Below are 25,100 nucleotides of genomic sequence, written 5' to 3'. Positions count from 1 at the left end.
TTAATGCTTATGTCGCACTTTATCGTATACTATTTTGTTATGCTGTACAATAAATGTTACACTGAAAACGCAGAAACCGTACATTGCAAATATTTCACGTAATCATTTATTAATTTAAATTTTTTTTTCCTTTTACATTGCCTGATCGTTTGATATCTTTAAAAATAAACATGCTTGTTGAGTACGATTCTCCCCTGTTTTTCACGCAAAACCATGAATTCGGTTTATAAATTGCGCATCGTATATATTCATCTATGTATTATTACGCCATCACACCACGGATGCTAATGCCGTTAGTTAGACATGATATTTAATATTATTTGACAGAAAATTCCACAGATTACCTAAATTGATGTACGACTGGGGTTATGTTGATTAATATGATAGTAATAATAATAATAATAATAAATGTTTTTTTTTTTTGGAATTAAAAACACGTAACCAAAATGAATTTCCAGGTATGTTGTTTATCAAATTTACCGATTTAATTTTACTTAGCTTGCTTTTTAATTTTTCAATTGTTTATGTACGTTAGGTATTTGGAAAAAAATGTTTTTATAAGATTTATTATAAAATAATTTACTAAAAGTGTATAATATATATATATAAAACAGCATAAAACACGATCTTGTGGTTTAAAAACATGTTTATCTAAATTACAGTTTACACTTTTCGTCAATACACTCGTATTGACACACATAATACAATTGCTGCTTTAGCGCTGATGGCAAAGGGCATATTCGTATATATTATTATAACACATTTCGAAACGTTAGGAAGAAAAAAATCACCAAGAAATTTGACACTAGATCTGCATTTAGGAAGAACAAAATCAATTTGCTAAAAAAAAAAAAAAAAAATTCAGATAACAGACAAAATAACGAGCTGGTTGGTTTCATAAGCAGATAATTATATTCACCTTATCTTTTAATCTTGATCGCACGTCGGTAGTAAAATACATGAATCTATTATTATGGTTCTGTCGGCCTATTTGTGTGTAATGGGAGGACTTCAATTTCTCACGTCTTTATTAAAGATCTCCAAACCAATCTGGTGATTTATATCCTATCGTCGTCATATATTCTTGCATCTCCAGCAGACTAATTACTACATCATTTTATTATGGTTAGAATATATTATTAATTTTTCTAGATTTGTATTTAAAAAACTCATCACAAGTAAACTGTACATACAATATTATTTTATCATGTTTCGTTTACAGTTTTGACCAACAGTTATTTTTAATTTCTCAAACTCGACATTCTTTCTATAGGATACAATTATTTTCTATCATTATATTTAAATATAAAGCCTGTATAGTTCACTGATATTCATAACATCTATTATATGTTTAAGGCCGACTACTTGAATTATAAAATAATAATGAAAATAATAAATTAGGCTATATAAATGATTTATTATGAATTTATGGTAAATACTTGAAGTCATATAAAGAAGTTCATATTCTATACGAATTATTCGAAAACTTTTAAAATATTTAAAATTATATACACATTATACCTATGACAACATAATATCTTGAATTTATATATTGATGCATATATACGAGTACTTGAAACTGTTTTGAGAAAATACAGTATCTTATGGTCGAACAAATTGTACGTATACAAACAAGCAGCCATGACTAACGATTATTCCTACATTATTTGTTAAATTTAAATTAAAGTATATTAAACGTATATTAAAACTATAAACAGAAAAGAGTAACAATATATTGTTAAAAAAGAAGATTATGAATCCTTAAGACTTAAATATACATCTGGACGTTGTTGAAATAACATTATAGGTGTAGATGCATTAGATCATTAAAGCGGCCTCCATTAAAAAGAGGGAAACAATACAACTTATATATTACGGTTTCTCTGTGTTCGTGAATATCGTATATTCGGTGTATTTCTATTTAGGGAGACTAAAAATTAAAAGAGAAATATTTTAACTCGAAGAAAAAAAATGTTTGGTTATCGAAATGGCAATTACATTGACCAAATGGTAAAACGTAGTGTTATCTCTTTAATAGTCGTATGGGCATGAGTATATCAGGTGTCATTTTTTTTTTATCAAGTTGCATATCCAATGTAATTATGTACTAAATTGATTGAACATTGTATTTTTATGCTGTGTACTAAAATAAAACGTATTATTATATCACTGTATATAGACAATAATTATTTTTTGTAACAAATAGATTTCTCATTCAAATGACATGTACATAATATTCGTATATATATATAGTCGCGTTTTTTCTTTCTCAAATATGTTTCTGTCTCCGTATCAATATTTATAGGGATATAATATATTCTTCCAGATAGTCGATCGAAACTGGGGGTGGATGGGCGGCAGCTCGATCAAAGGCATACTATATGAGGCTATAGGTCTAAATTAAAACGTTAAAAAAAATTACCTGTTGTCTCCGGTCATTTCTCGTATTATTCGAATGCCCCCTTCCCAACCCCTCACCAAAATCGTGTTCTTCACGTGCGCGCATGTGTGCTGTGACTGTGTAGCGCCTAATTGAGAGGCTCCGAGTATTATAGTACTAGTATTTATTGCCACCTACAAATACGGTTTAGTAAAAGCGTACGTCTAACCATAATTTTTACCACCTTGACAGTTATAGGGTGTGCCGACCAAATTAACCGGTATCATATGCATTCGATGTCCAACGGAGTGTTGTTTACGATTTTTTTTCTCCCTAAGAAAAAAAAAGGTACAACAGAAAATCTTATGTATATAAATATTGTCTGGAGGGTTTTATTTTATTTTTATTTTTTTAATTTTTTATTTTTTTTTTATTTGTTAAACAAACAGAGTCTTTCACACCAATTTATTACCGCAACAAAAAGAACACGCCGCGGTGGTCGGTGTTTTGTGTTTATACTTTATCGTTTTCATCCCCCGTGATAATATTTCAGGGAGTTAAAAGTAATTTCTTGTGTCAACCACTTGTGTACCTGGGTTAAATCGACGTTTTCTGTGGTCAACGTAAGCAGGAGGAACACACTCATAAAATGCAATCCGCACTTCATAAATTACCGGCTGTTCAGAAGAACAGATATATTTATAGGTACACGCGATCATCGTTGATTCAATTTCATTGCGTTTGGTGAATGCAAAATCAGCAAAAGTATTTAATTCTATCGAAAAACAATTAAGTTCATTATGTTTACGAAACCAGTAAGATAATATCGAATTTATTGGTCAAATAAAACTTATAAGATAATATTTGACATTTTCATTTTGTAAAAACGTATATTTGATAACAGATGTAGACTTAAACAAAAATATAGTATTTACTGATGTTTTATATATTTATCATTGTTAAATCGTTGATAAGAATCATAATATAAAATGTTTAAAAAGTATACGCTACTTTGATAATACTGTACAAAATCTTCATCTTTATTTTCTTTTTACGTTATTTAAATAATAATTTCTGATTTATAACTTAAAACGGTATATTCAATAAATTATACAATATTTTAATGTACCTCTTACTATTACTATATAAAGTACCTATTTACATTTTATTTAACCATCATAAAAAAAAAAAATAAATAAAAATGTTTTTGTTACACTTACGAAGATTTATAAAAATGTGCTTATAATGTAATAGGCTTGAAAAAAATTATCATAAAATGAGTATAAAAACAGTATGTTGACAGCATATTTATCAATTTAGATCTATGTATAGATACTTACATTTTTTGAGTAAAAATAATTATCTAATAAAAGAGGTAGAAATATATTAGGTAAAATATATTTTCTTCTCTTTTGCATTACACTCCATAATAAAATATATTATAAAAGTCAATTATAAAGTAAATAAATACAGATTACTTAAACTTTAAGTAAACTTAAAGTTCAAGCCTAATATTTTTTAATTTGTTAATTTATAGTTAGTTTGACATTTTATAGTAAGGATATAAGTATATTAAATAATATTTTATGTTATTATATATGTATACTTATTAAAATTATTTATTCTTTATAATTATGGCTAACTTTAGATTTATTATTTCACACTAAAAATCAAAACAGCAGTAGAAAATGATACATATTAATTTTGAATTCCATCTAAAAAAATTGAATTACCATAACTTGACATTACTTATTAAATTGCATAAAATAGTGTTTGTTAAAAATGTATTAAAGGTATGCATATAATACATATAACTAATTTTTAGGAGTCAAAATAAATAATATTTAAAAAATAATAATAGTTTAGAAATTATCATTTTAATTTTAAGATCAAGTATTTTGGATAAAAATAAATAATTTCTATGCGTAAAGTAGGTACGTCCCTTTGCTAGTGTCCAAAATTATTATTTATGACGATACTGTTAAATATATTGCCTTAAACTTTAACCGAACATTCGGATTACGTCTTAAAAGTGTGTAATTAATATATTACTCGAATTGAGATAGTGTACTAAGTAGCTGATTTTCTGTAAGGAATCTTGTCCTCCACAAATCGTATTAAGTCGGTTAATTATTAAATACCTATTCAGCAGATTTAATTTGTAAGTATTGCAACGACATCGTTTTGATATTTGTTTTGTATTTAATATGGCATGTATTACATTATGTGATTGCTGATAATCCAATGGAGTGTTTTAATTTTTATAGATAAACTTCAATTTGCGATTCATTTTAATGTGAACAGTAAAATGTTGTACTGCTCTAAGAACTATAATTGTACTAAATTCATATTTCGAGCACAACAAATCACTACTTTGTTATCAGATGATAAGCTCTTGAAAATGTTCGTGAAAATGTTATAAGAAAGTAAAAAAACGCATAGAAAATTTTTGTCAAATGATGCAATGGTTTTTCTCCACGCACGCACATGAACGGATATACGTTACATTGTACGCATGCAGCTTGCCATCAATCGTCGTTTTCGTTGATATATTATTATGTTGGGACGTGTGCGTAGTAGTACAGAGAAAAATAATAATAGAAATACACATACCATCCGTATAAATCACAAGAATGGTAGAAATCTGGTGGCGGCGGTTAGGCGAACAACACAAGCAGTTCATTTTACATTTTTTAAACGTTCACCCGGGAGGGGTATACCGTATCATATATTTATATATATATATTATTTTTTAGCGATATTTATACCGTTCGTGTACGAATCGAAAATGCGTATTTCATTTTAATGTTTTGGCTTAAACATAAATCAATTTTATTCGACAAAAAAAAATAACGATATAATATAACGTTTGATTATTTATACTTGCGCCTGGCAGCACTCACAGTATAGACGTGTTCCTTGAAACTATGTGTTTACTGATATTTCGTTTTTTTTATAATAATAGTGTGCGGTGATTCACTGCAGTGTCATGTTTGAAGAATTCATTATGAAATGCACCCACATAAAACGTCTCAAAACATTTGTAAAACTTATTGCTGTAAACACGTACAGTGTCACGCGAAAACTGTTAACAATGGCGCTTAGCGCAGGGAATTCACACCTCTTCGTATTTATTACGTACGACACATTGAGGATGATCATGAAACCAGTTAGGCATCACCATACGGCCAGTTTGAATGCTTCAAAGGAATTTAGCGGTGAAGAAATTTCCAAAACTTATAAGGATTTCAAAAGTGTAAACGTACGCGCGTAAAAGCGGAATAATAATATGTTAATGAAATAATTCTGGTTCTTGATAAATTGCATTGGATTTTATTAAACCTCACGGTGTTATAGATGACGATTGTTTGAAAATCACCATTGTTGAACAGTTAATCTTTCTATAGTACGTGCGAAATACGTTATTATTTCTCAATCGTAGAGTCCTCTGTACGTATATAATGTACACGTTAAGTACCAATAGCGCCACTAAACTGGATAAAGTACCGCGTAGGCGGTAACCGCGGTGCATCTGAATAAGTATTTACGTGCGAGACCCGAGAACAATATAAGCGCATAACTGTACAAAAACTACACCGCAGTTGCGTAGAGCGTACAGTATTATGTTGTTGTCTTGAACGAACGTCATATGCAACACGAGCATTATTGTGCACGTGCATACACGGACGATCGATCGTTTAAAGTAGGTAGCTGCCGCAGCCTCAGATTCGGTTACTTTAAAACAACAACAATAATAATTATAAAACAATAGGGACGATGTCCTTGTTCAAAACCGTTTATCATTATTATTTCTTGATACGGACATGGAAGTAAATTTATGGCCACAAATTGTGTTCTACATGCATTTGGAAGCTGCGCAGTAGTTACTTGTGTGCAATGTATTAATAATTGTATCGTTTGGGCGTTGACGGTCGTATAAAACGTATTAACCTGCACCGCTCCACGACGATTCGTCATCACGAATCGCAGACAAGGATTTCTCGCAAAACGTATTTGGCGTCTTTTCCGAGTACGCGTGCGCCAGTTAATATCCTTTTTGTTGAATTCTAGTGCACGGCGTTTCGAGTCGAGTTTGATTAACTCTCGACTTGCGCGCGCACGCGTTTTCGATGGTGATTACCAGGCCCTATTATTCGTACAATTTCGGACTGCGCACTTGATTTTACTGCTTTAAATGAAAATTTAGTCTTACTACTGTCTTAGAAAAAGGAATATATTACATACATAATATATATATATATATATATATATACGCATTCAATTTTAAAAAATTCAATAACACTCATATATCTCAGTAGTTGGCTTATTATTTAATTTTTGTTTTGTAGACCGTAGTGCACACTTGTACATTCGTGGTGTACATTGTGTGTCGGGATGCACATAAAAATAGGGCCTGGTGATTACAACCGACGCGGTGTTACAGCAATGTATTCGATTATTCCGTTTTGGAGCGAATAACGTTTCAGGGGCAACACTCGCGGGAAACACGATCAGCTTTCTCGTGGCACCACTTTATTTTTATTTTATTGCGTCACTCGGCTACGTTCGTGTGTTCCAAGTTTATTTTTTTTTTGTTGTTTTTTTTCGCAAAAAGTATGAGTCCCGACGAGAATTCCGTTCGCACGTATGGGATGTAAGCGCAAAACACCGACGAAGGACGGACGACTGCGACGGTATAGATTTCGCCCTCTCAAAGCACCGCATGTTGAGAATCGCGAGTCGAGTACTACTACTGAAGGCTCGTGTTAGACGCGTAACGATAATATACACGACCGCGTGCGACGCAACCAGTGGCGTACATAAGGGAGAGGGGGGTTCCGGGTTCAAACCCCCCGCCCCAAGGCCACAAAAAAAAGAAAATTGTTTTATTATTCATGACGTGTAATATATTCGTAGTTTCATTATTACTCTTTGAACTCAAAATATACAACTATACAAATATAATGATAAATAAATAATTATATTGATAGATGTTTGAAAAGTTTTGTTAACTATGCTGTTTTTATATTCCAATAGCTATTAATTCACTTTAATATAAAAGTAAACTGTAAATTGGTAAAAAAATTGTATAAAATAATATCTATTCATAGCAGTTATTTATCTGTGCAACGAAAAAAAAAAAAAACGATTATTTTTTCTTCCCCCCCCCCCCCCCCCCGAGCAAGATTGAATGTACGCCACTGGACGTAACACTTCGGAACAATTTTACAGCGTTTTCTCGACTGCGGACGGACGCGCACGAACTCATATCGATGATACACGTCGTTATCTTGTTTTTAAATCGTACGGACGCCGCTACGACGGTGGCAGAGCGGTGTCGTCGATAATACGCATTTATTTATTTTTTCCGGACGGCACCGCGAACGAACATTGTAAAATAATTTAATGCTCCCTCGGTGACCGCCATTAAAACGATCAAGTTTACATAACGAACACACGGTGTACGAATGTGTAAAGTGATTTATACGGTGTTCTGCTCGCGGTCGGTTCGCGCCGTCATCGCCGTCGCTTCTTCCGTTAATTAACCCCACGGACGTATATCCCGTCCGGCGTTCCAGTCCGCGTTTCCCGAACGCTCGTTCGCGCGTATCTCCCCGGTGAATCTGTGGGGGGACGCAGGATCAGTCGACTACCGAGTCCGGACGAAGCTGCTGCGCGTGTTTTATTCTTATTTATTTATTTTTTTTTTCTCCTTACCGGTTTGACGTTTATGATGTACGGCCGCACAAGGACCGACACGGTGTTGTTACGACGGCGGCGGTCGCCGTCGAGGCGGCTATCCGTCCGCCCGGGCAACGACGGCAATTTCGCATTCGTTTTATTGTGTTGCGAGCTCCTCGAGACTGTTATTTTATTTTTTTTTTTTTTACGCCATTATTATTACCATCGCCGGGAACGGAATTTTTTTTACAGTTCCTCGCGACGCCCGTGGCAGTTCATTTCGTCGCGTAACCGCCGCCGCTCGTCGGTACGCGAAGCGATAATGTTTCAGTGTTTTTCGGTCGGTTTAGGTTTCGCGAAACGAACGGGGCACGTTTACGGGCGACTCGCCGCAGTACAAAAACGAACTATGAACACGTTTCACTATTACTGCAGGTCGATCATGTCCCTTGAAGTCTAAAACCGTTTTCCAAACATACGTTTTGATACGTTGCATTTTTCTTTTTCGTGTATCGGGCACGCTGCTGCTACGCGGTTCGTTCGGGTCTCGCGCAATACACGCGCACGGCTATATCGCAATAATAACATTGCGGGTCGTACGCTATACGGATCGTAGCTGGTGTGATGTACTGCATCGAGTTGTACGCGTTTTCCACCTTCATTGTTTGAACGGTGATTATCCACCACGGTCAACACGATTCCAAGTTTAAACGTTAGCAGCAGCCCTGTAATATTATACACCACAGTATTATTATGATTAATGCCGCGTGTCGAGCGGTAGTCACAATAAAACGACTAGCGCACGTGTTACATTGTCTTGTTGTTTCGGTCGTCTAATCTGTCTTCGTTTCTTTAAACGACCGTTTTAATTTTGTGTTTTAGATAAACTTATGGAGCTATTTGTTTATCATCGTGTTCATTTAATATTAATGACAATAATAATAATAATAACTACCCAGAGTTTTAATATGATTTATGAAACGGGGGAGGGGGGGGGGAAATCCGTTATTAATTTGAAAGTATAGTATTTCAAGTGTGTAACACCTGTATCATACGTTGTATGTATAATTTGAATATGTGTGATACATTTAACGTGGAATAATAATATCTTTACCGTGTATTACATGTACACACGTACTGCGTAAAGTTTCATTTGAAATTGTATTAAATGGATCACTCTGTATGCGCGTTATTTGATCAGCGCATTATTACTATTATTATTTTACTACGGATCTACGCCGAATTGCAACGTGGACAAACTGCACACGGTGTTCAAAGACGTTGAAATCGTCCCAAACATCGAGTGTATACAATGATTTTTGAAAGACACTAATTGGAGTTTATATTTTTAAGCTAAGAATACTATTTATAAGTGTTATACACTTTATTATTTTTTATTAACTTTTGTCTACAGAAGAGTATACGATATTATACTATAAAAGAAAAAGTGTAATTCGATCATAGATGTGTGCAGCCTCTTCGAATAATGAATTTATTTGTATTACATCATCGTGTAAGATATACTACTGTTACATAAATTGTATATGTTTTTTCGTTTAGTTGTAACAACAGTGGTAAATGAGGATATAACAATAATAACAGCTAAATAGGTTCTACGGTAAATTTCTTTTACTAATCAATTCGAATGATTTCTAACTTTCTTGATTATTAAACACTTTTCTTAAATGCTTGTATTTTTCTTTTTTTTTACTAATTAACATTCTTTAAAATATCTTTCCTCGGCAATTTATTTAATAGTACATGTTTTCACTTCAGTATTTCTTTCGAATCAATAAAGGTTAAGAAAAAATGTAGATAATATGTGAAATTATCAACGAATAATACTTTTTATAACATAATCAGGATGTATTTTATTTAAAAACAGTACTTAATAAATAATATTACAGTATTCAACAAATCGTGTACAAAATTACAAAAAGGGTTGTTTTGTGTGTATTCTAAAATTAAACGCTAGAAAAGATAGCCAGACACTTTAGGTTCTTGCCAATATTTCTTAACTTTTTTTTTTTTGACACTTCGCCATTGATACTAAACGTTTTATTGAAGGAGATAGGTACCACGACAACGTGTAGAAATCTATTAAGACCTAGACATCTGACAAGGAAAGAAAAAAATATTATATAAATATATTATTAAACAGACAGCTACTGTTATAATTTTACGGGGACACAATACTTTCAAAATATTTATAGTACAAATGTAAATGACTAATGAAAAATAAATTTCTTATTTCATTATTTATTAGAAAATTATGCAAAATTAAAAAATAACTATTCAGTGACGTAGTTGAAGTTATTATTCGGAGGAATTCAAATAATCTATTACATCGAAAGTCACAAAATCAATTTTACTGTTTTACTGATTTTTATATTAAAACTACTATAGTTTTGTCACCCTTGTTCTATGTTTTAGTGACGTATACTATTATTTTACACATCAAAAATCAACTTTAACGACTCATATATTCGAAAAATTATCTTTTGAAGTATATAATGTTTAAATTTCAATAGATTATCATATATATTTTTATGGTTTATAAAATTGTTTTCAATAATTATATTATGTCATAAAATCAACACTACTTTATCGTTCAAATAAAATGTAGTATAAAATGAATAAGACAAAAATACGATAAGTAAATTAACGTGGATACGTACAATAATTTTGATATCGGATATTAGGATATATTTTTATAAGAAATTTATCTATTAATGTATAATAAATTTTAAAAAATATTCTGATATATTATATAGTATATTTGCAAATAAAATAATAGTATTCTACATAGAAAAGTATTACGTAAACGATTTGGAACACATTAAACAGGTATTTAATCGCTTTGTTCTAAATTTAAAATGCGTATAAAAAAACGTTAATTAACACTTTTTACGAATACAATTTTTCAAATAAAATATAATAATATTGTTCAACAATATTTAAAAATATTATCATTTAATTATTCAATTAATTGTAAGAAAATGTGTTGTATTCTAAACCATTTAAATAAAAAAATAAAAATTTAAAATTTTGAATCTTATACCACATAAACTTGAAAAATATTGAACCCGCAAACTTCTTTGTAATATGAGTTTCTCTTTTTATAGTAAATTATTTTTTGTGTTGTTTTCGCTTATTTTACATCAAATATTTTGTATGGCAGTACATCTCATATGGTTATAAACTGCATTGGAATCATACTTTAGAGAAATAATTATTAACATGTTTTATTTTTCAAATTCAAACATGGTATAATAAAAAGTCTTGCTTTATCATATAATATTAAAGATATTAAAATTCAAATTCAAAATCGCAAGACACTAAAGTTAGTTATACATTTTCATTCTGTGCGACCGTTTTGTATGTCATATGCTGTTTTTGTCACATCGTGCACGCTATTTAAATACTTGTAATTGAATTACTGATTCCTATTTATAATTTTAAAATATATAATCGACATCGCGTTTATTCAATTGCAATCGTACAAAAATTTGAATGGTTTTAATAATTATTTAAAAAACAATAGTAATACAGACTGTGACAGAAAAACCTCCCTGATTTGTGAAATTTATAAATATCAAACCAAGACAAGTATAAAAAGAAATTTGCTATATATAAATTATACATTTAATACCATTTTATTTTAACTACATTTAAAAATTATATCACTTAAATAGTGTCCCTCATTTTCAATACATTGATTAAGCCTTTTTCTGTAGTTTTCTTTGAGTCTACGGGTAATTTCAGGCGGGATGGCTGAGTGTGCAGTTCAAATAAGAATAAAACTAGAATTAAAACAAGTATGGACAAGATAATTTATGGTTTCAATAAGATGGTGTAATCACAGAGTCACGATCATAATCGCATAATCGCTTAACATTTTGCGAGACATTTTTCCTGGGCATATTGTCTCTTTACGTGGTGACATTGGGTGGCCCCAAGGTTCACAAGATTTGAACTCATGCGATTTTTTCCTCTGGAGCCAAAAGCCAAGTGTACCAACATTGTTCCCAAACTGTGGAAGTCCTGAAAAAGGTAATATCACAGGAAGTTGCTGCCATTCCACTTGAAATTATCCGTGAAAACATAGAAAACTACCGAAAAAATCTCAATCAATTTATTAAAAATAAAAATCGCAAATTAAGTGATATAATTTTTAAAAATAGTTTCAATAAAATGGCATAATACGAGTATGTAAAATTTATAGAAAAAAATGTACTTTTATATTTGATTTGGTTTGGTATTTATAAATTTTGCAACTCAGGGAGGTTTTTCTACTGCACTCTGTATTAATTTCAAAACATTTATAAATACTAGTTTTCAATAATAATTCTAATAAATCAATAAGTCAATTGTACTTGTATAGTACACATCGATATTAAAACAGTATATCACTTTTTGAAATAAACAAATAATTTTTTTTTGAACTTGTTAAGTAATGGAGACAATAAATCTTACAATTAATCAATCTAACGATTTGTTCGCATTGGTTCGATTGAACTATTAGAGAAATGTTAAGTGATGTAAAGAGGCTATTAGTTTGAAAATGATGTTATTTTTTGTTTACACATAAGCGTGTATTACTTTTTGTTCCATTAATGTTTAACTATATACATTCTTGTTAATTTAATGTAGTACCATTTATTTTTGTCTGCATGTGACAATGCTATTCGGAGTTTATTTCGAAGTGCACGGAGATGTACCTATTAATCTATTGGTTTTTACACCCTCTTAAATAATATAGAATAATTTTTAACTGCTACATAATATAGTCCATAAAATAAACGGTAAGCAATTTAATATTTATGAACAGCAATTATGATATTTATAGTTTATTTATTAACGATTTTTTTTTATGGTCGCAATAAGAAAGGAATGATGCATATCGAATGTAGAAATTAGTCATTGCATGTAAATACTATGTACATTGTACACTGAACGAATTTTTTGAAGCTTTTTTTAAATGTATGATGACAACATTATATTTAAAGTAGTTATTATTACAAACTGATTAGCTTTCAATTTAATTCCTTGCACGGAGTTGAGACGTTAAATATTTTATCAATTACATATAAAACCATTGAAAACTATGAACAGATAACATATTAGGTAAATAGTGTGTATATATATATATATGTATATTTTTGTTTTTATTAGCTTTTAAATGTAAACCATTTAGCTCGATAGCTAGGTTAAATAGTATAAAATATTTGTAATCAAATATTTTATATTTAAATAACACATTTAATATCATATGACTGAAATACTTTAAAAACAATTGTTTAACTTTCATTAAACAAAAAAAAAAAAATATGTTTGTGAATACTCGTAGTTCTTACAGAAATTATATAAATAGCACACGTATGACAAAAATCACCTTATATTTTTAGCATTCTCATTTTTAATAACATTTAACTTTTTAATTTTTATCAACTGCTTACTGAAATATTCATTTTACCTACTAGTATATTGTTAAAATAAATTTGCTTTTACTCGTATTAACAGTGAAATTATTATATTAATAACAATAAAATTTGATTTTACTATATATTTGATAATAATTAACTAATGTATGATTTTGACAGGGTTGTCTATGTAGTAATAATTTCACCATGGTTCTTTACCACAAAAGGAATTAATATTAGAATTTTTTTTTTTTTTACTTCGTCTCAGATGTCTGATAACATATTTTTCGTTTTTAAATTAAAGTGGTTAGTTTATTGTGCTTTGAGGTGCATAATATATTTTACATAATAAAATATACATATAAATTAAGATAATTCGAGATACGGCTGATAACGAATGGCACGGTGGATGTTTTCTGTGTATGAATCTACAGGTATTTTAAGAGTCAAATCTTAATTCAATAAGTTTTTATCGGCTATATGCTTCACTTTAGATAATAATGAATCATCAATTCAATGAACTACATTATTCAATTAACACAACTTACAAGTCATGAATTGTCAAAATGATAACATTAAGTCGACAACTAATAAGATCTAGGAGGTGACATAGTGTTATTGAGTCATTGAGCTATGGCACACTAATAGAACTCATCCAGTTCACCTAAAAGAATGAACTCATTGAATTAACTCGCTCACTAACTATCCATCCCTAATTTTTAATACATATATATGTATATTTTTATCAAACAAAATAAATCACCATGTCTGCTTTATGTAAATTAAGCTTTGATTAGAAGTGGAGAGTTAAATATTACAATGTATGCAATATACATACAAGTGTACAGAGAAATGCGTTTACGGTTATACATTTCTAAAAAAAAAAATTATAATAGACATGTAATTAAATTATTAGTAAATTGTGTATAAAAATAAATTTTATCTTAAAGGTTTAATTAAAATTTATTTATTTAGCTAAATTTCAATTTGTGAATCCACCTGAAGAAGTATTTTTATCCAGACAATTATGGAGGTTTTTTATTTTGTTTTTGAAGACTTGATTGCATTTTCAGAAGTACCTCCTAAACTATGTATTATAATTATGCTATATCGGTATAATGTTTGATACAAAGAGACATTTACTATGTATATAGTTTAAATGAATACATTTCTTTCTAAGCGAATGACTATTATGCACGACTTATTGTCATCGGGCTCTTAATTGTTAGGGTCTAAATGATATTGTTTATGTGTAAATATAATTTCATATTTTGATCGAAACCTATATCTATAAATCTATCTCGTCCTAGTTACTGTTTTTATCTTTAAAAAATGAAAGTAAAATTATATAGCTTTATAAAGATCGTGATTCCATCAAGTCGAACTATACATCAATTATACATGGTGCTATAGATGTCGATTTTATCAAAATATTTTTTTTATTTTTTTTTATCCGAGTTGTATCATAACTCGTATGCGCGTGTACGTCACTATTTATTGTTTTTATTGTTATTATTTGTCGTGTGTTGCAGAAGGATTTCCTGGACGAATGTGTGTTCAACGAGACGATCGAACAGGACCATTACAACACGTATTCGTCGGCCAAGTACAGCGACGATTCGCGGACCCTTTACCTGGGCATCAATAAGAGCGGTTTGCCGCGCCAAGTGCAGGTGAAGGCTAACGCGCCGCTGGGCAAGTTGTCCAAGAGCACGCACGTGCTAACGCAACCGGTGTCACAGAAGACGGTGGATAGGGTGTTAGCCTCGCGGGGGCCGATGACGGGCGAGTGGCCGGATTCGATACCGCACGCGCACCGACACCATCACGTGTGTCCGCCGCACGTGGGACCACCGCTGGTCACCGGCAGCAACAAGTACCGGAAGTCCGGACGGAAGTGCCAGCCGAAACCGAGCGGTGGTGGCGGTGGTGGTGGAGGCGGCAAGAAAAACCGGAAGAAGAACAGAGAAGAAGCGGTGGCGATCAAAGACGACGAGGACGGCGGCGGTGGCAAGAAGAACGGCGGCAACCGATGCGGCAACGACGAGACCAGTCACCGGAAGGCGGACGCGGCGGGCCGGAAAAAGAAATCGAAAAAGTCCACGGGTTGCGGCGGCAAAGGCGGTAAGTCGCAACGGTTACCGCTGGGCAAGGCGTCGAAGAAACCCGAGCCCGGCGGGGCAGCGGTCCAGTCGGTTACCACGGTCGTCGCTCCGTCGCTAACCGTCGACGAAGACGCCAGCGCGATCGGCGGTGGCGTCGGTAGTGGAATCGTCGGCGGCGGCGGCGACGACGAAGACGACGAGGACGCGCCGGCCACTGCGGTTCCAGCGGACGACGAGACGAGTTCCTAGACTTTAACGACAATGATTAACTCGTAATGATATAAAAATCGTACACTATTCTATTCGCATATTACGCTACGTAGTAATTACGCGCGTAACATTATGTTATTACTGTATTATTATCATATTTCAACGCTGTACTACTTTCTTTATTATTATTAACTATTATTATAATTAATTATTAATATTATTATTATTATTATTATTATTATTACTACGATTACGGTCTTATCGTTATTACTACGCAACACTTCGCGCGATGGCTTCGTCGATTACGAAAACAATAATAATAATAATAATAATAATAAGCCTGTACATATTATTTATGCAAGCACACCCGTACGAACGTATACCTAAGCAGCCGCCTGAACACGTCCGGGAATCGGATCCGTCGATTGCATTTGTCCTGGCGCCATCGCGATCGATAACGATACATTTATGACGCGCAGTGTCGCACACGCTTCGCATAGCGTTACGATCTCGGATCGCGAACCGGCACGGATCACGAACGATCGGCAGCGACGCGATCGCGTGCACGTTTCGTCGCTCGACCGGTAAGACGCGGACTCCGAAAACGACCGATTACCACCGGTAAGCCGACCGCGCGCGCCGCACGTTGGTCCGCAGCCGTTCGCGTTTCCAACACGACCCCGTTCCCGTGTACGCGCGAACGCCCCTCCGTTCGCTGCCGCCGACCATCGGACTCCGGCGCGTTTCCGGCCGCTGGCCGCAACCCTGTCCTCCCGTAACTCCACCGCGTCATTGCAGCACGAGCGTAGGACGTTTTATTGTTCGCGCGCCACTCGCAGTCTCGGTGTTCACAATGAACGGTTCAGTATTCTCATCGCAATATTATAACATAGTTTTACGTACTACGAACACGACGTGTGGGCACTACGAGTGAATGTTCACGCATGGCAGTTTATTTACGCGCCCGTCATCGATTGTCCCTAAAACGTTGATTTCGCATGTTTCTCTCTGGACAACGTCAACCGCGTTCGTACGATATTAAAATTTGTTCACATTCCAAATTTTAAACACAAAAAAAACCAGCGCATGACATGATTGCCCACCTCGTTCGTCCTGAACGTCTTAACGTACCCCAAACGAACGGCGAACGTATTATCTACAATTTTTTTTGGTAGTCCCGTACCGAATGTAAATATAAATATAAACTCGTGTAATCTCGTGCACTCAACAATGATTTTTTTTAAAACAAGAAAGATTTTTTTTTTTTTTTATACCAAATAAAATTATTTTAGTTTTTCCTACGTTGTACAAATTTATACTAAAGTGTCGTTTATATTTATTCGATTTTTTTTTTCAATTTTTAATTTTTAAACATGCCTGACTAGTTTAAATATATGTAACGCGAAATGTTTGTACGTTAGTTTTTATTTACTATTCGTACACGGTCATTTAACATTTTTCCATGACAATTATTATAGTTATAAGTCAAAAAAAAAAAAAAGTATATATTTATTTTTAACAGCGATGTTTCAACAATTTTTTGTACTTCACGAAATTAATTTTCAAAGAAAACACCTAGTCAATAATTGTATATGTATAGAGCATTAGGGAGAAGTATATTAACGGTTTTCTAAAAAAAAAAAAAAAATGAAATTAGAAAAAAAGAAAAAAACAATTAATGTTCTACGTACCTAATTTAAGAGACTTTTTTTTTTTTTTTTTTGTAACTGATTTATTTATTTTAAAATCGTGTACCTCTCTCGAATGATCGAGGAGCTAGTGTGTTTATTATTTTATTTGAGTATTAACTCTGGATGTGACTCGTCGTGTTATCGTACCCGGATGGTATTGTTTACTTACACTATAATATAATATAACAGTATGTATAGCACGTAATCGTAACGCAAAGTCCATCATTGTTTGTACTACTACCATTTGTATGTTCCCAAAAATTAAATAATTGTTTAGTATTAGTTTTAAGCGATGTTGTAACCATCATAGTACGTATTACAAGTATTGTGACCAAAAAACGAAAAAAAAAAAAAATCAAACTGTTCAAATGCCTAATATTATTATTATTTAATACTATTTCTTTTCTTGTAAATATACATCAGTATTTATATACAATGTTGCACGGATTTTTATTCGTCCCCTACTCACCCCCTATGCATTATACTCGTATTATAATAATGATACAATGCGATGGACCGGGGCCGATTCATATTCCATTCGGCCCGTGAACATTCCTCCGTTGTTCATACTCGTTCGCGTTACTGCACACAGTAATACGTAATCAACGATTTCTCGTAAAAAAACGAAACCAACAATAAATCATCGTCGCTTATCAGTACGAGAATTTTTTCGAACAATTTTTAAAATGTATTTATTATTTTTTTTTTTCAAACAATGACGACCGCATACAATGAAAACGATTACGAAGAGTCGTATTGGCGTGTCGACCGGTGGAAACGGTCTCGGCGCGCGAAGTGCCAAAATGTATTACGCACCGTCGCATGGGTGTGCAGATAACGGAGAAACTCAACACGTACACTTGTTATTGTTATTATTACCACTGCGCCGCTGTATCGTGTTGTCGCGCGTTTGCCGGTACAACTGTTCGAGTTTCGCGTCTATACTTATACATTTGTCGAGGTGACAGAAACTGTAGGCGACACAGCCTGAAACACTTGCGGACCGATATTTTTTTTTCGTTTCGTTCGCGGCGACGAAAATTAGAATATCGCCCGTTAAGTATGAACGGTTGTCATAGGCGGCGACACTTGGGGATGATTCCAGTGGGGGGGGGGGGCAACAATTAATTAACTTTCATAACCCAATTCTCAAAAACATGAGTATAATTCTAATATTCTTCTTGATTGAAGCTTCGAATTGAATTTGGAAAATTCCAAAAACTATTTTCTTGTTGTACATCAGAAATTAAAACTACAGAAGGAATATCATTAATTGTTTTAAATGAAATTCAACTTTTCGGCGTTCATTAATAAAATATTGAAATAACAGGTTTTTCCGTTCACTTTTTTTTTTTTTTGAGGGGAGGAAAATGTATACTTTTGCTCACCAAAATAAAAATGTTATCGGGGCAACTGCCCCCTAATGACTCCCCCCCCCCAAATGCCACCTATGACGGTTGGTATACTGTTCGGCCGTAGTTCGAAGCGATTTGACATCGATTATTGTTTATTATTTCCACCGTCGAAAAAACTCGTTCTCCACGTTCCGTTCGAAACGGTCATCGATATTATTTTATTAAAAGTTTTTATTTACATTTACCATATCGTACCAGTACATACCACCGTGTTCAACTACATAGTGTCGTGTATGGAACAGAAGAGGTGTGGGTGCAAAACAATATTAAGGTATTCTGTATCTATTCCGCTCTTCGTTGAAAAAGTTATGTTTATAATTTTAACCAGGCACGAACGCAGTGGGGGGGGGGTTTTAGGGATGTAACCCCCCCCCAGAAATATCAGAAAAAAATGTTATAAAAAAATTACCTAACCTACAAAATTTAATAGTTATTTCAATGTTTTCCACGACACTTGGAAATAAAATATATAATGAGTAATTAAGCATACTATTTATCAACATCTTACATTTTTTCAAAACTCCCCTGAAATTTTTTTCTGCGTTCACCCTTGATTTTAAAGGTTTGTATTTAAATATAAGTGATATACAGGGACGGAAGAATGATACTGTTGTACTTTCTGCTCAAATTGAAATCAAATGTACCAATATCTCGAGTAAAATAGATCGAATTGATCAGTTGATATTTCTTAAGAGTTGATATGGTAATAAAACCAAATTTCTTAATAAAGTAGTATTTAACTTTCAATCAACAATTTTGAGTGCCTAAAAATGGCAAGAATTTCATTAAACTATTTAAGAATGTATGAAGTATCTATTAAATGCTTAGTTAATACCTTTGTGGCCAAAATCGTATGCATAGACTTCAAAAAAATTAAAAATTAAAAATTATAAAAAGCATCATGGTTAAACCAATAAATTCCTCGTTTCACTAACTAAAAAAAAAAAAAACAGTTTAACAAAAAAATACCCATTTTATGTAATTTATATGACAATATCATTATTACTAGTATTTATTGAAAAATTCATTTCCTAGTTAATTAGACACAAATCTATTTCCTAACTTATTAATTTATTATTATACATTGAAAGAATTTTCAATCTATTTATTTTGAATTATCTTTAAGATAATACAATAGTTTGAGTAAGATATCAGAGGGTAAAAAACTATACTTGTGTTTATAGTACAGGTGTATTATAGTATCCGTAATCACCATGTACGTATAGTTGTGTTACTGCTTTTGGGAATTATTGATAGCTGCGTTAACTTCGGTAGCGTTCCATGCTTTTAATGTAAAGTAGAACAATATGATTCGTCAGTCGATTTGTCACCATATTTATACTGTTTATAATCCAATAAAAATACAGAGGGTCCATGGAAACTTCACATTTATATATAATGACAATAATCAAGATTTTTACTAAGAGAGAAGGTGAAAGGTAGTAACTATTACTAACTGTTAGTAAAGATCTTTTTCTTTTTTTTTTTTGATAAAATAACTGGGCATCGTTTAATTTCGCTTACTTTTGTCCAGCTTCAAATGTCAACAATAAGATAGTATTTTCATATATTTTTGGTAAAAGTTCGTTAAAGCATGATTTAGAATACATTTTGTGATTACAAGACAATTATTTACAGAGTATGAAATGTTTTTAAAAATGTTTCGAAAATGTTGAAATCATTAAGTTTCCAATCACTCGTCAGATTGCCTACTCCAAACCCCTTATAAATCTTCAAGTGTTCATCAACTGTCTGCAACTGTGAGGATATAATTTATATTTGACTGATGGACGATAACAACTACTGACAAAAAATTATGTATCTACGTATGTTCAGAATGAGTGTAGTAAGTTTCTTAATTGTTTAGATGACTGCGTATCATCACATGGGAAAAAAGTGTAGATTTAAATTTTTCTTAAATTCAGAGGAATTTTGCAATGATTCAGAACTCGTATAGTAATAATGTTCAATAGGGTGAAAAAAAAAATTATTTATTTATTACACCTGCGTTGGATTTCGATTTATAAAGATTCTGATGTAGTACCTAAAACGAACTATTCATTGATAATTTAAGTAAGTAATAAGTAGGTATATTAAATAATATCGATTAGAAATCGATCGAGCACTGAAAACTGGATAAGACATTCATGGTTTGTTTCTGCCCGATCGTATCTTCATAATTTCGTAAGACAACCAATCGCGGTGTCTGAACATATTTTTGGGTGTTGTAATTATTATACACGTATCCACTGTTAGAAGGTATTGATACGAAAACTAGAATAAAATGATTTTTCTTGAAAAGCGCAACATCCTTAGGAAACTAAATATATCGGTAATCTGTTTGTTCCGGCTCTCTCGTATCGTAGTTACTGATGAATACTTAAGTTCAAAAACATACTCACACACGCTGAATTCTTGTTTTTTTCATTTAAATTATGGGTTAGGTTTTTACATGAAAATGTATTCTTTGTATAACAGACTATATTATATATTCTGTTTGAATTTTAAGAAACCTCCAAATTAACAGTTACACTCGTGTGTACGTTACTTTGAATCGTATTGCGAGGACACGTTAATACACAACGGGTGGGAGGTATAATAATATTATGTATAACGTCCGAATCACATCGAAACCTAAGTATAAAAACGATAAATCATCGAATTAACAGCGCTCATAAACGATGCCGTCGCACGGTGTTTTATACCGCTAACAAAGGAGTTGTAATATGTTTAGGCGAACGATCGGAATACCATAACCGCGGTTTTCTACATACAATCGCTCACGATCATCTGCGTACATCTGTTATACATTATCCGTCTATAATACTGTTGTTCTTTCGGCATCACTCGTTTGTTGATTGATGAAACCGCGAGAAATAAGGGCACTCGATACCTAGAATAAATGGGCAGCTGACACCTGCAGTTGTGCCGGGGGCATCCGGTAAATCGAATCAATGAACGTAGTCACAACCATCAAACCATTCTTGAGTACCTCGAAACGAATAACTTCGTCGATATGCCGTTGTTAATAAGGCGGGATAAAAAAAAAATTGAATACATTATTTGAATTTTTATAGGTAATCGTTTTTATCGCACGTTAACCGCGTTTCAAAGCAAAACGTGGAATGTACCAATTGGTTTTACCGCGATATGAATATTTTCCGTAAGCAATATTTCCTATCCCGATTTCGTACTAAAATGTATACGCGTGTCACAGCTGGTCAGTGCGAAAACATTGGCAAATGTATGAAAATCATGAAAATTGACTTATTTTAAGATAAGTCAATTTTTATATTTTTTTCAGGAGTATTGCCCGAGGCTTAAGAGAAAAATGGAATTTCTCACGCTGACATTCGGTTACGTTCAAATAACATCAAATGAAAGCGTTGCCGTTCAAATGCCAATTTTAATGTATTTTAAAACGGTAAACATAATAGAAATGATAATAACAATAATATATTTGCCAAGAGAAATACCGTACAGAATATTTGATCGTTCCAGTGTTACGACGTTTTGTCGACGTTGTCCTCGTACCACCTGGGTGTAACGAATGCTAAGTAAAAAAATTAATTTCACAATTCCCTTGATTGCTCACGTCAGGCCCGTACGCAAGGGGGGGGGGGAAGTTCTAACTCCTTCAATGAAGATCTTTTTACATACATTTTTATCAAGAATATAACTAGTGTACGTTCTATAAAAATCAAACTGACTCGAAAAGTCATATACAGTTGCTAATTTTCTCGATTTGAAGTCTTTTTCTATTTCACTTCCAGACATTTTCCACCTACTGTCGATTATCGTTGTAAATGTAGCCACCATTGAAGAACACATTTTCACTGACAATTCAGTTGTTCAGACATTTTTTGATGTTTATTGATTTTTCGATCCTGATATTTTTGATCATGAATATTTCAACGTGTATTTTTTTTTTTTTTTTATGACTTTTTACGTAGCATAACATAAATAATTTTGAACCTCTCGAAGTCCCTCCTTTGAACGATTTCCGCGCATGAGCCCGGTTCACGTTATAATAATATCATCACCAGGTAGTGGCACACGCACGCACATGAATGATATGAATGATATAAATGGTATTATGATTTGAAGGGATCGGTGCCGTTCTTCAGCCTTTCTTCGACCGAACAGTTGTTGCGCGAATATTTATACGGCGTGCGTTTGTTTTTCTCTCGTTCCTTTCGGACTTTTCGGTGTGGCAAATGGCACCTGAATGAAGCCATCGCGGATCGCTTATAAATAGCCTACACGTCTGACGCCGTAGTTGGCGACCCGAGTGCAGTTTTTAAGAGTGCTTCCCCGCCCCTCCCCGTACACCGCGTCAGACAATGCACTGGGCCGACGAACGCATTTCGCCGCCGTGTCGTAAATAGTCTTCGACGCGCGACCGTTTCCATTTGGCACGTGTTCACGTCGTGGTCGTCGCCTTGGTCGTGCTGTTATCACGATTTTCAAAGGAGAGGGACTACCGCAACACAACTGTTACGCGCGTTTTTCCGACCCTATCGTTTTCGACCGCCGGAAGTGATCGATGAAAAATGGCGAAACAACGTAATATCCACAAATGAATCGAAGCCGGATTTCGATCAAAGGTCAATGGAAAACATATCGACTACTAATCACCGTTTTCCACTATTTATCCGATAGTTTTCTACGATGGTGTACTTGGAGACGAAAATGGTTTTGTGGATCAAATTCACGGATCGACCATTGCTAATCGAACATTTTTTTCGACCGTGCGTTTCGATATCGTCCAGAAAAGGCTCCCTACACCAACTTTATTCGATCAGAATTATCGGTTTTTCATGCGACTGTTCAGCAGATCGCTAAAATACAAGATACAAAATATTGACTATAAAAAGCGTGAACTTGGTTTCGTTACCTTCTACATATGCTAGATAAGTAGTCGTCCGTGATAAGTGCTTAGAGTTTATTATAGTTAAGCGTAACAAAGTTTTTATCATTCTGATTTATTGAATTGTCTTATTGTATTGAAGTTTGATTTCGCTGTATAAATATATACTACACCTATTGTATAATAATTTATTAGTTTGTTTACCCAATGGATCTGCTAAGAAAACAATAAAATATTAGTTTTAATTATGTTATGCAGACTGTGTGCTATATTGTGAATTATGATCAAGGGTGCCCATATGGGAGGCAAGGGAGGGACATGTCCCCCCTGGAAAATGTCAAAAATCTTGGAAATTGTTTACTATGATTAGAAAATATTTATTTAAATAGAATTTAAAAATTTAATTTTATATATGAAAGTCTATAATTTGTTTATGAAAAATCTATTTATTTAGTTTTGAAAATCAGGTTATCTGCTATAAATAACAATACGCTTTTTCGTTTTTATTCTATGGATAATTATCAATTCTTAAAATATTGTGTATTTCCAGAAATATGGTATATGCATGTGTGTGTACACAACCATAATATTTATATAATATTTGTAAATTAATATTTTAATAAATATAACTAATGTTTTATGTGTCCAATTTATATTATTAATTAAATAAAAATTTCAATAAATTACTTTTATGGTAAATTGGTTAAATAATAATTATTTTATAGTCTTCCAGTTTGATATATATAATGTCATAGTATAATGTAAAATTGTAACCCTTTCCTATATCATGGGTCATTCCTATTTATGAATAGATTGATAAATTAAAATGTTGTCCTCTCCCTTGAGAATTTTCCTATGAGCGCCCTTGATTATGATAGAAATGTGATTGTACACTGTTAAGCAACAAGGCAAATATTTTTTTTTACGTTTTCACTATCTCTCACTTTTTGTTTTAGATTCTGAACGAAAAAATCAAAGCGATATATGCACATATGTACATAATATATACGCACATATACATTAGCTCATTCGAATTACGTTCGTAGATTATATTTTGTTCGCGTTCCGTAGGGATTTCTCACGACACATTCGAGTTTCGTTCTTAATTTTCTCACGTGAATTTCATCTTCGTTAATTTTTATCCTACCCAAATTGGTTATCACCAAATAAAGTTCTACTAAATTATTTGAAAAACTTTTGAAAAGAAAAAGTTTATCCATTAATACACAATATAATTGTTTATTATTTTCACAAGATACTTCACTAATTTCTAGATTTTCTATACTTATTGTTTCAAAGTTGAAACGATAAATATTATTACTCT

The 25,100-nt window shown here is 32.7% G+C and overlaps 1 protein-coding gene across 1 annotated transcript in view; it reads left to right on the top strand.

Moving 5' to 3' along the window:
• The window catches only part of LOC112682844, a 59,403-nt gene extending 42,203 nt beyond the window's left edge, over positions 1 to 17,200 (top strand). Inside the window, exon 3 of the mRNA XM_025553593.1 lies at positions 15,018 to 17,200. Coding sequence (XP_025409378.1) covers positions 15,018 to 15,839 — 822 coding nt within the window. The 3' untranslated portion in view covers positions 15,840 to 17,200. The remainder of the gene's footprint in view (positions 1 to 15,017) is intronic.
• The last annotated feature ends 7,900 nt before the right edge of the window (positions 17,201 to 25,100 follow it).

Source organism: Sipha flava, unplaced genomic scaffold (assembly GCF_003268045.1).
Source record: "Sipha flava isolate LNK unplaced genomic scaffold, YSA_version1 212_pilon_pilon, whole genome shotgun sequence".
NCBI classification, from domain to species: domain Eukaryota; kingdom Metazoa; phylum Arthropoda; class Insecta; order Hemiptera; family Aphididae; genus Sipha; species Sipha flava.
Note: the sequence above shows the minus strand (reverse complement) of the source record. Positions and strands in the feature narration are given on the sequence as shown.